The 15275-nt window shown below is 37.5% G+C and overlaps 1 protein-coding gene across 5 annotated transcripts in view; it reads left to right on the forward strand.

Annotated features, from left to right (window-relative positions):
* Window positions 1-15275, forward strand: part of TRPM7 (transient receptor potential cation channel subfamily M member 7) — a 70826-nt gene that overhangs the window by 18601 nt on the left and 36950 nt on the right. For all 5 annotated transcript variants that reach the window (XM_033167508.1, XM_033167507.1, XM_033167504.1 and 2 more), the window contains exons 2-9: window positions 4769-4848; window positions 6257-6295; window positions 7137-7335; window positions 8363-8576; window positions 9401-9525; window positions 11014-11185; window positions 13695-13869; window positions 14123-14246. In XM_033167508.1, the coding sequence (XP_033023399.1) occupies window positions 4769-4848; window positions 6257-6295; window positions 7137-7335; window positions 8363-8576; window positions 9401-9525; window positions 11014-11185; window positions 13695-13869; window positions 14123-14246 (1128 nt within the window). The remainder of the gene's footprint in view (window positions 1-4768; window positions 4849-6256; window positions 6296-7136; window positions 7336-8362; window positions 8577-9400; window positions 9526-11013; window positions 11186-13694; window positions 13870-14122; window positions 14247-15275) is intronic.

The raw sequence follows: 15275 nt of genomic DNA on the forward strand, positions 1-15275 counted from the left end.
GCTAGGCTTAATGTGGACTGGAGTTCCCTATTAACCACGAAGCTTGTTCCAGAACTCTGGCTAAAAGCAATTCATGTGCCCTGACATAACCAAGTCAGTTGCTACAGTAGTTTTTACACTGATATATGATACATACATTTTATTTTCAGAAGAATACCGGTAGCTTTCAGGAGAAAGGTGCACTTTGAATCAGAAGCACAACTCACCGGGAGAAATATGCCTGATAAACATAATGCACTTTTGAAGCATCCTCATAGATGTTTTAAGTGTGCCTTTTTACATATTATTTAGATCTAGTTGAGAACAAAAGTAACTTGGAATCAGTGTTGTAAATTTATGTATGGACAGGAAAGAAAGAAAGAAATGCAGCTGGTGGACTAATTTGTATGTGTGAACTTAGTGTGCTATAATGTCTACCTCAGGTGCACAATTTCTAAAATGAGATTCATTGGCTGTAAGTGATGATAGGAAGATAAGGAGAGCTATGCTTGGAATTTTGGCCTTCCAGCTATTGCTATTGTACTTTGAGGTGTTACAGTCAACTAGGCATGGGTCACAGCTTAGTCCCATGATCACCATGTGCTTGGTTAATAAAAGCATTTCTTTCAAGTGAGCAATTTCTTATAAATAATGGAAATTTGTGGATTTATAGTAAATGCTTAGTAACAGTCTGTTGTAGAGATCAGTATATCATGATAACTTTTGTAGTTTGTTTTAAAACACTGCAGGCAGAGCTGTTACATATTGTCATGCCATAGTAAGCTTTAAATTAGGAAAATTAACAAAAGATTGTGTCACACTTGCGTTGCGGTGTTTTGTATTTTAAATTTCTCTTTTAGATGTACTTACTGGTTGGGTTTGGGATATACCGTATGTTTTTTGCCTATAGTACACATAGGAAACAAAGTTAAAACATAATTTTATGTGCATATCATATTTATGCATGTGCATTCCCCCCAATAACTGGGAATATTTTCTAGCATGTTTGGGATCTGTACGTTCACATCATACTTTTTAAGGTGCAAGTTGGTGTGGAACTGGAGTAATTTACTGTTGTTTGTTTGAAATACAATACATGATTGAAACTCAGCTGTGAAGTGTCTGCTCAGTCTGCGTCATTATGCAAGCCCAATTTTAATCCCACAATGCACCCCTAAACCCTTTCCCCTCTGGGTTTCTGGACAACGACCTCTGAGGTCACAATCCTGTTAATTAGCACCAGAAACCAGGGTTATGTGGGGGAGAAATTGGAAGGAGCTATTGCATTCAGAGGAACTGGTGAATACAGATGTTGTACTACAGTGCCTTGTAGATTCTGGATTGCAGGGTCAAGGAAACCTAAATTCACATAAACATGACATTCCCTCAGTGAACTCACAGTCTTCTCCCTATTGGGAGGAGAAGAATTGGGAAGGCAGTGTGAGCTTGAGGCCTGATCCTGTCTTGTCATGTGTAGAGGTTTGGGTGGGGCTCTGTGTGGATGGAAATTAGTGCCTCACCCCTGCTTTGAATCCGTGGTGAGAAAAGGAAATCCAGATAGTGTTTTGTTTCTTTTGCAATACTTTGGGGCCTTGTTTTCCTGCAATCACAGCTTCTATTCATGGGTTCTTGGGAGTACTGTAATAAGTTCTCTTTTGCGCTTGATGAACGCTAGTATGGGGATCAGTAATGCTGGCCACAGTCTTCAGTGGTACTTACCAAGTAAGTACATGAAAGATTTACTTACTCAGTGGGATTTATTTCTGCATAAACATGATAGGATTTCACTGACTGCAGGAGGAGAGAGGACCTACTTTGCCCAGTGATGCCCTTTTGGTTCTTTTTCTTAAACATAATCTGGCTACTGGAAACCTCTTGCAGTTACTTCTGCTTCTGTTGCTGAATTGCCCACTGTTTCGCTACAGGTATATAGCAGTAGTCATTGTTGCTCTCTTAACACACAAAAGCAGTTGCCATCGCACAACAGTGCTTAATATGCCACTTTGTTACAGAAAGTGGAAAGGGCACTAGACTTATGGGAATAGCTTCACCTAAATGCTTCTGGATCAAACAGCTACTCAGATTGCACAATTCAATTATTATCCTACTAGGTGGGCTCTAGCTGGCTAGCCAGCCATGACAAATCTTCAGTTGCTGTTCTTGGCAGCCACTTTACAGACTCATTAAGTGTCTACCATGATTCATGAATAGTGAATATTTTGGAGTGGTTGTATATTAAATATTCAAACATGGATCACCAGAACATAATACTTTGGTTAATTATGGCAGAATGTGCATATTAATTTTGATGGATTCTGAAGAATTCCATTTTCTCTTACAGAAGGCTTTTAAATTTCTAAAAGTTTTTGAGGAGAATAGAATACTTGCTTAGAGGGAAAACACCTGAAAACATTCACTTTATTCAAATGTGATAATAGGATGGTACCTGTAATGCTATGTTGAATTATTTTAAGGGCTGATCTCATCCGGCACTTTAGCGGCATATAACCTGTCATCTGCAAAACCTTAAATTAAAGTGAACTGAGCGGTATAAGATTGCTTCTCAAAGGAGACTGCTAGTAGTTGTTCACCATGAATTTCTGCAAAGAAAAAATAAGATGGACCTTGTATCTTGAGCAGGTACTTTTTTAAAAAATCGCTAACTGGTTTTAAAATTTTTAATATTTAAGCTTAATACAGTTTAAACAAATAAAATGTCTTTACATTGAACAAAATAATAATAATAAAGTATGCAGTTTTACAGTTTTATAGACCTTTGTTAGCTTAGTTTGAAATATCAGAAATTATGCTCAGAAATTATGCTCAGTATTTAAATCACCATTCTAAATTTTAGTCTTGAGGAAAATAAACTACTGTGTACAAACATATCTTCAATTGCTGATCTACCATATGTTCTCTAGTATTGTATTACATTACCTCTTACTTTAAATGAATCAAAGGCACTGAAGTCCATTTAATGCTTATACTTTTGTTTGTCACCTTCAAATGCTTGAAGTCAGCAGGCATGTGACAAGTTGTCTTATTTTCTGTATCTATAAAGATAGTTTGAAAAGTCTATATGGTATATACTTATTACTTGTCTTGTATTACCTAATTAATAATATATTGCTTTGAAAGTTTGGCAGAAGAGAAAGGAACCTATCCAAAGCATAGATCAAAAAGAAAAGCATAGATATGAAGAATAAGGTTCTTGAATAAAACTGCAGTGTTACTGGCTTGAAACCAGTTTTAGCATTACAGTACTTGGGTCCAAAAACATCTCATGGAAGACTTGTTTTACATCTTGTGTTGGAGTATGGAGGGGCATGAAACTAAATCCACAGATTTTCTTTTGCATGTGCAAGAGCTTACAGAAGCAGAATAATGAGAACTGTTCTAGAGCTTGCTTATTATAATATTGCACGAACTCTTAGAATTCATTTGATCGTACAGCTGTTCATTATACACTCCTCAGCGCAAGACTTTCAGGGCAGCTTTTATCTATCCTGATGTAAAGTTGATAAATTCAGTGATGCAGATTATTATTATTTATTTTAAATTGCAGTTCTAAAGTAAGCTCAGGAGATTTTATATGTGGATGGGCATCCACATGTTTCTCTGCTCAGTTATTGGTAACAACTCTAAAATAGATATTTATGGACCTTATTCTTTGATAGGTATTCCAAAAAACTATTTTTTCACATGGTCATAGCAGCTAAATAGTGTTTTTTGTTGTCCTTTGGTTTATTCCAACTCATAAACAGCTTAATCTAAACTATTTGTTTATACATTTTATGGGGGTGTTGTCTAGAGTTAATGCTGTAATCCTGTACTCACTCACATAGGATATTGAAAGAGATTAATGGAACATGCATTTCATAGAGGATTTGAAAACAAATAAGTTATTTCTTTCTTTAGACAAATGTATCAGCGTGGAATAATTTTGAAGTATTGTCCTTAGCAACTTTAGCACTAGGTTCTTCACAGTATACCAGTGTGATGTGTACTGCTCTGTTATGTTTGTTGTCCTAATATTCATATTATGTATTATCACTGAAAAGATTTAGTCTGAAAATTCAAAATGAATAATATTTTCAAGAATACTTACTAAATATTTATTGGAAAGCTGTGCAATTGCACTCTTCCTTTCTGAAGTAAAGCTTAGTCATTTGTGTATATTATAAATCCTTTGCTTGCAGGCAGTCTCCCAAACAATTCAGTAGACTTCTTCCAAAATAAAGAAATCACGCCAGCTTCCTAATGAAAGCACTCACACCTGGAGGTTCAATTACTTTATCACTAGGCTGGGAGACTCTTTGATAAACTCAAATCTCAGTTCTTTGCCTCTCCTCTACAATGAGATTGTCCTTTAATTGTGTTTTTCCCTTATACCTTACAGCTGTGGTTATAAAGTTGGTGGGTTCTGTAATCAAAGCAAGCAGAGCTCTCTTCTCACGCTTCTTATGGATCAACCCAGCTTCAAAACCTTATAGCAATTTAACACTATAAGAGCAATGAGTTAATTAACATTTTGACTGTACAGGTATTGCCATAACAAACATGAAAAGGTGATTTGATGGGGTTTGATTTCTGTTATCCCAAAGACAGGCCTGCATAATGGATAGAATCTATGTGTGTTTGAAAATATATTGGAGAGGGGAAAGGGAGTCGGGGAGGCGTTGTTTACTGTTAAACATGGGTGGTAGTTCCCATGAGAAATAGCTCTCTGCAATACTGTATAATATCTGACATTATTTTTGCATGATCCTGAAAATACCTTGTTTTACAGTCCCAGAAATCTTGGATAGAAAATACTTTTACCAAACGGGAATGTGTCTACATTATACCAAGTTCAAAGGATCCTCACAGGTAAACTAAAAACGATGGAAGTGGAAGTTTTAACTTTCAAGTATAAATTATGTGCTGTGACCATAAGGATCGTGCTCAGAAAATGGATGTTTTGCTCTCTTCTCTCCAGTGCAGCCCCCTGCACCTGCCTCAAGCTTCTCCTGAGGAATTGGGGAAAACTTGAACAGAGGAAACTGCAGATGGTTTTTGGGAGGTGCAAGGGACTGCAGTGGAAAGAGGACTGGAGGAGTTGACCTTCAGTTTGTTCTGAATTCAGTACAACTTCTGAGTAAAAGTAAAATTTAGCTTTTAAAGTTTTGTTATACAATGAACAGGAGATAGCTAACATTTGTTTTTGTTTGTGAAATATGTTGAAACATATATTTTGCATTCTTTGAAGCCATAGAACCCTGCACAGGTTTTGCTTTGATCAAACTGAAACACATGAAAAATTTGTTGATATCAAGAACATAAACCAGGAAGCTGGATTTTTTTGTTTTTTGTTTTAATTGATTTACAAAACTAGGAAAACAACAATAACAATACTTCTGATGCACCCTTGTTAATTTGGGACATTTCCCAAATAATAAATCTTTTTTTTTTTGTTCATTCGTAGCACAAATCCCAGCTGGCATGATTATACTCAGTAGTCTGCTGCCTTACATATATTTTACTTTTGTGGCTGATCTGTGTGTTAAGCAGATCTGGGGTCAAACATAATTTTTCCCCTTCCAAAGGAAATCAGGCTGTCCCTCTTTTTTCCTGCATTTCGGAAATGCATAAATGCTTTTTTTTAAAAAAACAGGCTTTTGGCTAATAGTTTTATGAAGATTTTATGCTGCTGTTTGTAACTCTTTTGTGCAGTAAGTTATTGTGCTGCTTTAAATTGTGGTTTATGCACTTACATTATTGTGAGCTGCCCTGAGCTCCTTTTGGAGAGGAAGGGCAGGTTATAAATTAAAAATAATGAATAATTATAACTAAAAAGGTATTAAACATATTTTAGAAATTATTTTTAATTTTTTCATAGCTGTCAAAAGATCTCCAAGTATTGAGGGATTTGCCCCAGCAGTGAATTTCTGTAGACAGTAAAATCTTGCACTTTCTCTATCATATGTGCATCAAAGCTGTATTCTGTTCTGTGTAACATTACAATGATATGTCTTGCGTACAACTTTTGAGCAGTCATTTTTCTATTATTCTCTAGACCACCTTTATGCAAACAAAATTGCCCACATAAACAGTTACAGTGCTTTCTTCTTAAGAGGCCTATCCCAAAATACATGACAGGACAGTAAGTAATTTGTGGTGTGAATTACAGAAAGTAGTGACAAATATATTAAGAATGATCTCGGTCATATTAAGTCATAAATTGGATTTAATAAAAATGCAGGAAAAAATTCTAACTTTATTGTATTCTTAATCATAGATGCCTTCCAGGATGTCAGATTTGTCAGCAACTTGTCAGGTATGATTATGTAATTATGTTACATAATTATGTATCTCTTTTGAAAATACTGTTTTAATTAATTGACATAAGTAAAACATCAGAAAGCTGATGGTCCTGTAATTTATGTAGAAATGGCTGGAAGCAAAAGAAAAGTAAAAATGTAAAGAAGATTTAATTAAAACATGGAAGGATGTGGGTAGACAAGGGAAACTGGAGGTAGGTAGACCTTTCCCCAGTGCTGGTATTGAAAGGTATGTTGACCCTTAGTCATGGCATTTTAGTTCTTGGGTGTTTTATATTTTCTACATTACTATTATAAGTCATCCTATAATATACCTTTGGTCTGACTTTTCTTATGTGAACTGCTTATCAGATAATGTCAAAGCCTTCCAGTGACTAGGAAACATACACAAAAATATGACCAAACATTAAGTTTCCCCAGTTCTGCCCCTCTCCCCCTGAAGCAGAAGATTAATGTATAAGATTTTGCCATAAGCCTATGTGCAAAGTCAGTGAGTACCAGTAATCAGAGTCTTCTTTGAATATCATATTTTGATAAAATCGTCCACATCAAATGTGCTGTTCAAGGCATGCACACTTTTTGTCAGTTTTTCAGATAAGACATTTGTCCATACATTCTGTTGCTATTGCCATTGTGTGAAAATGTGTGAAAAGTGATGAGTTCCTTGTAAAGTCAATTGAATTGATCTTCTATTTTTCTAACTAAGTGCACAAAACTATTAATAGGTATTTTCATCCTAAATTGATGCATATCCAGTACTGTGAGAATGAACAACTGCTTATGCAATTACTTCTTGTGTGCTTCCCCAATTCCGCAAATTGCGATGATTATCTGCAGGTGCTGCTGTGGTCGCTTGGTCCGCCAACATGCTTGCTTTACTGCCAGCCTTGCCATGAAATATTCAGATGTGAAACTGGGTGAAAATTTTAATCAGGAGGTAGAAGAATGGTCTGTAGAAAAACATACTGAGCAGAGTTCAACAGATGCTTATGGAATCATAAACTTTCAAGGTGGCTCTCATTCGTATCGAGCTAAGGTCAGTATCAAATGTTCCATATATTGCTTAATGGTAGAGTAGAATAATACTGAAATGAATTTACAGTGTGGTGTAGTGGTTAAGAGCGGTAGACTCGTTATCTGGGGAACCGGGTTCGCGTCTCCACTCCTCCACATGCAGCTGCTGGGTGACCTTGGGCTAGTCACACTTCTCTGAAGTCTCTCAGCCCCACTCACCTCACAGAGTGTTTGTTGTGGGGGAGGAAGGGAAAGGAGAATGTTAGCCGCTTTGAGACTCCTTCGGGTAGTGAAAAGTGGGATATCAAATCCAAACTCTTCTTCTTCTTCTTCATATATCTAAACATGAAGGTAGCATGTCGAGATGAATGAAGTCAAGGTTCCATATGACTTATTTGCACTTTACATTTTAAATTTATGTTTGTGTCCCCCACCCCAAATTGAAGTAATTAGTACATTACATTATTATTATTATTATTATTATTATTATTACTTCTACTACTCTACAATTTTCACACCACCTTTCAACCAAACACAAAAATACATAACATAATTTTTAAATTAATAAGTTAGAGAAAACAAGTTACAGATAAATTATTGAGGTTGCAAAGTTGTTCTATCGGTCACATCTTTTAAAACACAATAAAAAGAGAATATTTGAACTACCTGTGCCATACTGCTTGATTATTTTTTATGGGAAGATCAAACCATTTAACACACAAATAGCTTAATGTTAATATTAAATAATATTGACTAAGACACAAAATATTAACAATGAGGCTATTTTACACTGGTCACTATGGAATCACCCTTTTGACAAAATGTTCAATGCTTTTGCAGTGTTTACAAATAAACTGTGTAGCAATTAGGTTTTTTAAATATTATTGTGACATATTCAGAATCCTCTGGCAGTTCTCTAATTCCCATTACAAATTTTCATGCATTTGGAATGACCTGTGAAATGCCTATTTACCCTTGCATAAGTATGGTTATAATTTCCTGATTGCATTATTTAAAAAAGGTTAACCCTTCCCAACTCTTTTTGTTAGTATGTGCGGTTGTCATATGACACCAGACCTGAAGCCATCCTACAGCTTATGCTTAAAGAATGGCAGATGGAACTGCCCAAGCTTGTTGTTTCTGTTCATGGAGGGATGCAAAAATTTGAGCTTCATCCACGCATCAAACAATTGCTTGGTAAAGGCCTTATTAAAGCTGCAGTGACAACAGGAGCCTGGATTATAACTGGAGGAGTAAATACAGGTGAAGTTTTGACTCTAAATATACTTTCCACTTCATATGCATTTGAGACACCTGGATATCATCTCCGTATGATTATTTCAATGTCAAATTGGCATCAATATGATTGCAGTCTGCACGGCCATGGGGATAGCAGGCTTGGAATCATCAGGTGTCACGTTGGAAATGACATACATCCACATTGCCAGAAACTACCCCACATTTTCTACCAACTAAAGTGGAGCTGCTTATGCTACAGATTCATAGAGAATAAAACTACTGAAGGTGGTACCCATAATTGGCCTGGAAACTTGTGCTCCAGCTTGAAAATGTGGGAGTTGAGAAGGTGCCCTTCATGATGATCTGATTGATAATTGAATTTTGGATAAGCAAGCTATGATGGAACTGTTTCATAAGAAATGTATTGTTTCAATCCTGCAAGCTTTTGAACTCAGGCATTGTTGAGGGCATAAAATGCTTACTTTAAGAGTGCAGGTTATAGAAGCACTTGCGCACGTTGACATCATAGATACACCTTTTAGGCTCCATTTCTTATGGAGAGCTCATTCATGTCACCAGGATTTGTTTGTAATTAGGAAGGCTCAAAACGTAACCTTAGTGTTTACAGATTTTTACAAGTCTTTCTATAATATAGTAAACATTGGTCTTAAATGTATTTCAGTGCTAGTGTTAAAACATTACTTTCCTTTCTAAATTGAGCAAAGTGGTTTTTGCTTTTTTGCTTTTTGCTAAAGCATGATGTGAACTGAGCCATTGGGTTCAGTAGATATTTGCCACCAGTAGAACATATGTTTAGTAACACTACAATATTCTTTGATCCTGAACAGGAGTTGCAAAGCACGTTGGTGATGCCCTCAAGGAACATGCCTCTCGATCATCTCGAAAGATTTGCACTATTGGAATAGCTCCTTGGGGAGTAATTGAAAACAGAAATGACCTCGTTGGGAGAGATGTAAGTTTGCCCATTTATTATTGTTGTGCTCTCAACTGTTTATGAAAAGAAGAAAATTCATAAGTACATTAAGGCTTTGATCAGAATTATTCAGTTCATGGAGTAAGGTTATGATGTGAATAGGAAACTCTTTTTGTGAAATGGATGTCACTTAGCCATCCCAGAACCATGTACACACAGGTCCTGCTTTGTGAACACATGCTATGTGAAAACTCAACTACCTAAACATGAGGAAATTTTGCCCAAACCTTGCCAAACAGCTATACAAACATATACAAACAGTTGGGTGTGTTCTGAAAGAATCTCAGTGAAATTAAAATAACAGCTTTAAAGAAACTCATTTAGTCCTCCTCTTTTTTGTTTTTTGCTCGTTGGGGACAGCCATTTTGGGTACCATGTTCCCTGTTCCCTTTTCTCCTTTCCTCAGTTCAGTTCCAGCTGCATCTCCCTGCCAGCCACGCCATCTCTTCCCTTCCCTTCCCTTCTCAGAAACTTAACTTCCCTGAAACTTAACTGCAGAGAAGCTTCTTGTGAGGGAGCAGCGCCATGCAGGACCTCAATGCTTAACAGCTGTTAAGTGGAAGGATCGGATCCTGCATGGTGCTTCTTCACAAGCAGCTTCCCTTGTTTGCAGAGAACTATGATCTCCCTGCCAGCCATACCAGCTCTCTGCCTCGCCTCTAAAGTTTTTCTGCCTGTGCCTTCCTACCCTAGTGTAGTTCTTACTGTGCTGCTGCTTCATGAGCAGCTTATATGCACACAAGTTAAGGGGAGAATCTGGTCCTACACACTGTGAGGCAAAAAAGAAAGAAAGAAAGGAGAAGGGGAGAGCTGTGGGGTGGGGCAGATGCTGGGCTGAGGAAAGGAACCAGAATGACTTTACACAACCACAATGACTTTTATTTTTGCTGAGATCATTAAGGAAAGTAATTCTCTAGGTGAGGGGGTGGTTATGAGCCATGGATTTTTTGTCATTTCTTCTTGGTCAGGAAAACACTAGGATTTTCCTTTTAGGAACAATTGAAATCAGTGGTTTTTATGTGAATGCTCACCTAATGAACCAATTCTGGAGAGCAGATTGTGTTCGCAAAATGGGACCTGTGTACATAGGCATGCCAGAATCAATCTAGTCTACTTAAAAACAACCCTGTCTGGAAACTTTGAAAACCTCAGTCTTCCAATGAGGTATTTTAGAGTAAAAACCATCTTAGCGATGATCTCTGGTTGCTTTTTCCTTGCTGTGCGCTTACCTCATTGTGATTTTATAGAATAAAGAAACCCAATAATGAATAAGATTAATGTGTTGATACTTCCTGGTATTGCAACTTGCTTTATATGGGAATGAAGCAGAAATATGCAGCTGATGGATAAACAGATCGTTGGCAATTGGCAAATGAAAAAGGAATTTTGAAGGCTGCCACACTTTGGGGGGAAGGGAAATCAGGTTTATGTCCATGCGAAGGTATTTTTGTTTTGTTTTATGTTTAGGTTGTTGCTCCATATCAAACCCTGCTGAATCCTTTGAGCAAACTTAACGTCTTGAATAATCTTCATTCCCATTTCATACTGGTGGATGATGGAACAGTTGGAAAATATGGAGCAGAAGTGAAGCTACGAAGAGAACTGGAAAAAACAATTAACCTGCAAAGGATTCATGCACGTATGTGTGGACCATGATTAACTAATTGTGGTGTTGGCCCTTTTTGTTCTATATGCAGTGTGGGGGTTGGAACTTAAGCTGGTAAAAAGTTGTCTTAACTTGCATTCTTTGGGAAGGGAGCTGGGATTGCAGGTTTCACTGCTTCCCCATATAGAAAATTAACTGCCCCTAGCAAAATAGCAAGTCAAGGAGTGCTGATTTTCTCTTTACTGGGGATTGGATTATTAAGGATAATTGAAAGAGGCACTCTCCACCATAGCTGTCAACTTTTCCCTTTTCTTGCGAGGAATCCTATTCGGAATAAGGGGATTTCCCTTTAAAAAAGGGAAAAGTTGACAACTATGCTCTCCACCCTGCCACTAGAAGTAGTGCCATCCAGGAAAAGTTTTACTACTTCATTAGATTCTCCTGGATGCATTTTTTTATTATTATGATTGACTTCCCATTGTTCTGCATTGCCACTATCATGGTAGTTTAATGAAATCTAGAGTAATCCCAATATAACCAATGGTTAAAAAACAGTTTAAAACAACAGAATAGTGTAAGCATATAGTAGTAAAAAAAAAATTTCAACCAATGTTTTGTTGTTTAGTTGTTTAGTCGTGTCCAACTCTTTTTCAGCACTAGGCAAAGATTTTTGCCTAGTGCTGAAAAAGGCATAATAGTACCAGATGGGACTCCCTGGGAAGAATTCAGGAATTGGGGGTAGACATGGGAGTAGGTGATCTTTTAGAAATCTGTGTCTTAAGATAAGATATATTCCCTCTGGCTTGTTCTGGTCAGTGGTCTGTCAGTGGTATTTTTGGCCAGTAGATTTTTTTCAGAAATTCTCAGAGGCGTGCCCCTGAACATTATGTTGCAGTAGTCTTAAGTTGGATATGACTAGGAAATGCATAATTGCTTAGGTCCAGGGGTAGGGAAATCTGTGACCTTCCAGATCCCATCAGCCCCAGCCAGCAAGGCCAATGGTCAAGACTGATGGCAGTTTAGTCTAGCAACTTCTGGAGAGCTGCAGGTTCTTAATCTGTGGCCTAGGCTGTCTTTCCCCAAGAGGAGTCACAGCTGTTTGACCAGCCTTAACTATTGAAAGAGGCTTCATGCCACAGATGCCATCAACATCAAGAGATGGGGCCAGATGTAACAATACCCGCAGGCTGTGAGTCATCCTTTAGGATGCAGTCTTGTCAGGAATACCCCCCATCCAATGCATCACACACCAATATCTCCGCTTAAACTGTATTTCATTCCTTTTGAGTTTGAGTTCTCAGACATTACAAAGGTGCACAGCGAATAATAAGTGCGAGTGATTTGCACTTCTAGTCCTACTTGCACTCTATAACAACAGAAATTATTCTCTCTTTGGCGGCAAAAGTTATTGTGGGTATGCAACGCTTAGATCTGTATGTGAATAACACAAGGAAACCCTGACCTTTCTGTATTAATCTGTGTTGTGCCAGTCACAGATTAGCTGTTAAGTATCATTTGTACAAGCTGGCTTCTGGGGAATATAGTACATCTACTCCCAAAATGTTTTTAAAACCAATTATCCTGTTTTGACTAGGAGTTGGTAAAGAGAAGCTTTATAGTGCTTCCGTATTCTGTATTTGTTGTAACTATGGGCTACATTTTAACTGTGTACAGTTATTATGTGTTTACAGTTTCTCTTCCATTTGTGTTTATGCTGACACAGTTGGCTGCAGTTTAATTAGGCCTTTGAAATGTGTAAACCACACTTTAGACCTTGTGTATGATTAACAGTATTAAAATGTGTGCTACTCAGCCTCTTAACTTGTTTGTGCAATAGAAGGAATAAGGTGAGTCTAATATTATGTTAGGAATTTTGAGCAGCATTTATGCTTACCGCTGCTGAGGAAGATTAGTTTTTGGTGAAGATTTGTGTGCATAGTTAAAATGTATTGCCCTTGAACTGCAGAGAATGACTTTTTGGTGTATTTTGTACTCACATTTTTAGTTCCCCAAAAGACCTTTCCAATTCCTTTACTTTGGTAGGGCTGCCAGACCTGAAGCATTTAGTTTCTGCAGTGTTACTGTGTGTGCCTTCAAACCATCACCCTAGGCAGATGCTAAACAAATGTTTGATGAGTTCTTGGACTCATGGAGAGTTGCTGAATAAGATTTTCACGTGAACAGAGGGAGGAGCTTCAGTGCTCTGTATAGTGCATTGCCCCTTCCCATGACTTGGAAAAACTGTGCAAAACAGTCAAAACCACAAAATAAATTGTATAAAATAACAAATCCCACATTTCTGCTTAATTTATACAGGCTGCATAATTGAGCTTTTCGTTGCAGGGCTTAGCTTAGCATTTTTTAAGAATAACACTTCTGTTCTAGATATACAAAGCCCTGTGGGCAGCTCCGGTTCTTTATAAACATTTTTTGAGTATAAGTCATTCTTTCTGAGTTCAGTTTTAATGAACTGTGTTGTGCTTATTCCGAAAAAGACATATTGAAAAAATAACTTGCATTTTTTTTAACCTCCTTTGTCTAGGAATTGGCCAGGGTGTCCCTGTGGTTGCACTCATATTTGAAGGTGGCCCGAATGTTATCCTCACAGTTTTGGAATATCTTCAGGAAAACCCACCTGTGCCAGTGGTGGTCTGTGAGGGGACTGGCAGAGCTGCAGACATCCTAGCTTATGTATATAAACAAACAGAAGAGGGAGTGTAAGTATAGGAAGTTGCCTTCTGCTGAGTCAGAACATTGGTCCATGTAGCCCAGTATTGTCTTCTCAAAGTAGCATCTGTCCAAGGTCCGTCCAAGGTTTTTATCTCTTGCTACCTGAGATCTTTTCAACTGGAGTTGCTGGGTATTAAACCTGAAACCTTGCCCTCTACCTCCTGAGTCACAGCCCCTCCCCTTGATGGGAAGAATACTTCACATGGTTGTGTGTTTCAATTGATTCTTGTTTCATTTCAGGAATATTCCTGATGGAGCAGAACCTGAAGTTATTTCAACCATCAAAAAGACATTTAATTTTGGTCAGAGCGAGGCAGTTCATTTGTTCCAGACCTTGCTGGAGTGCATGAAAAAAAGAGAACTTGTGAGTAAATCTCTTCATACTATACCTTGACAATAGGGTTGTGTAGTAACACTCTTTAGTATTGCACTTTTCTAAATAAATGTTTGATAAATCACACCACCTATGAAAAATTAAAATAGACCAGCCTTCCCCCATTCCTCCACACCTTCCTCCAGAGTCTGCCATCCTAGGGCCAAGCCCAAAGGCACTAAGGGAGCAATGACAATAACTTAGTTGGAAGCAACCCCACAAGGTGATGCCATGTCTGAGCTGAGCCTTGTTTCTTTCTAAAAAATATGTTTACGCTTTCCTTTTTTCCATTGGGTTGATATTTGTTTTTTTGCCTTTCAGTCAAAATCCAAAGATCTGTCCAAAGAACTGTGTTGTACCTGCAGATCTTGAATAAGTGTATTAATCAAAACCAATGAAGGTTTTCAAAAACCAAACATAATGCCAATCCATTGTGTGATGATAACATATTGTGAACCCTGGAGTAGGTTTCGGTTTTCAGACTCCCTACTTGTCTCATGTGTTACAATTCCCTCTCTTCTTGGTTTATGACAAGCTGTCATTTGCTGATACACCTGAATTAGCAAATTAAAATTTGTGCTTGCCTTGCAATTGCTATTTGATTCTGTGATGCTGATTTCTAACACTGGCTTGCAAGGCAAACACAAACCATGTCCTGTGATTCATTTGAAACGACAGACTATTCTGTTTTCTTGTTTTAAACAAAGAAAGGATAGAGGAAATTGTTATATAAAAATTCAGACCTAACTGCAGGCTCAGTTATATAAAGCTTTGGTTATATTTGAACCACTCCACTGTGTGTGTATCACCAGGGAACAGGCATTGTAGAAAATCTCATTGGTGAGTGAAAGCCCTTGGGCCAGCCCAAAGCAGCCCTTTGGATCTTGGCCACAATTAATATTTTTAAAATTAGCATCTTGGTATATCTAGTCTAGTGAAACTTACTGAGGTTAGAACTGGCATTTGATTTTATCATGTCATCATCTGAATATGCAAGAACCTCGGACATAATTTGGGAAG

The sequence above is a fragment of the Lacerta agilis genome, chromosome 13, assembly GCF_009819535.1.
Source record: "Lacerta agilis isolate rLacAgi1 chromosome 13, rLacAgi1.pri, whole genome shotgun sequence".
Classification (NCBI taxonomy): Eukaryota; Metazoa; Chordata; class Lepidosauria; order Squamata; family Lacertidae; genus Lacerta; species Lacerta agilis.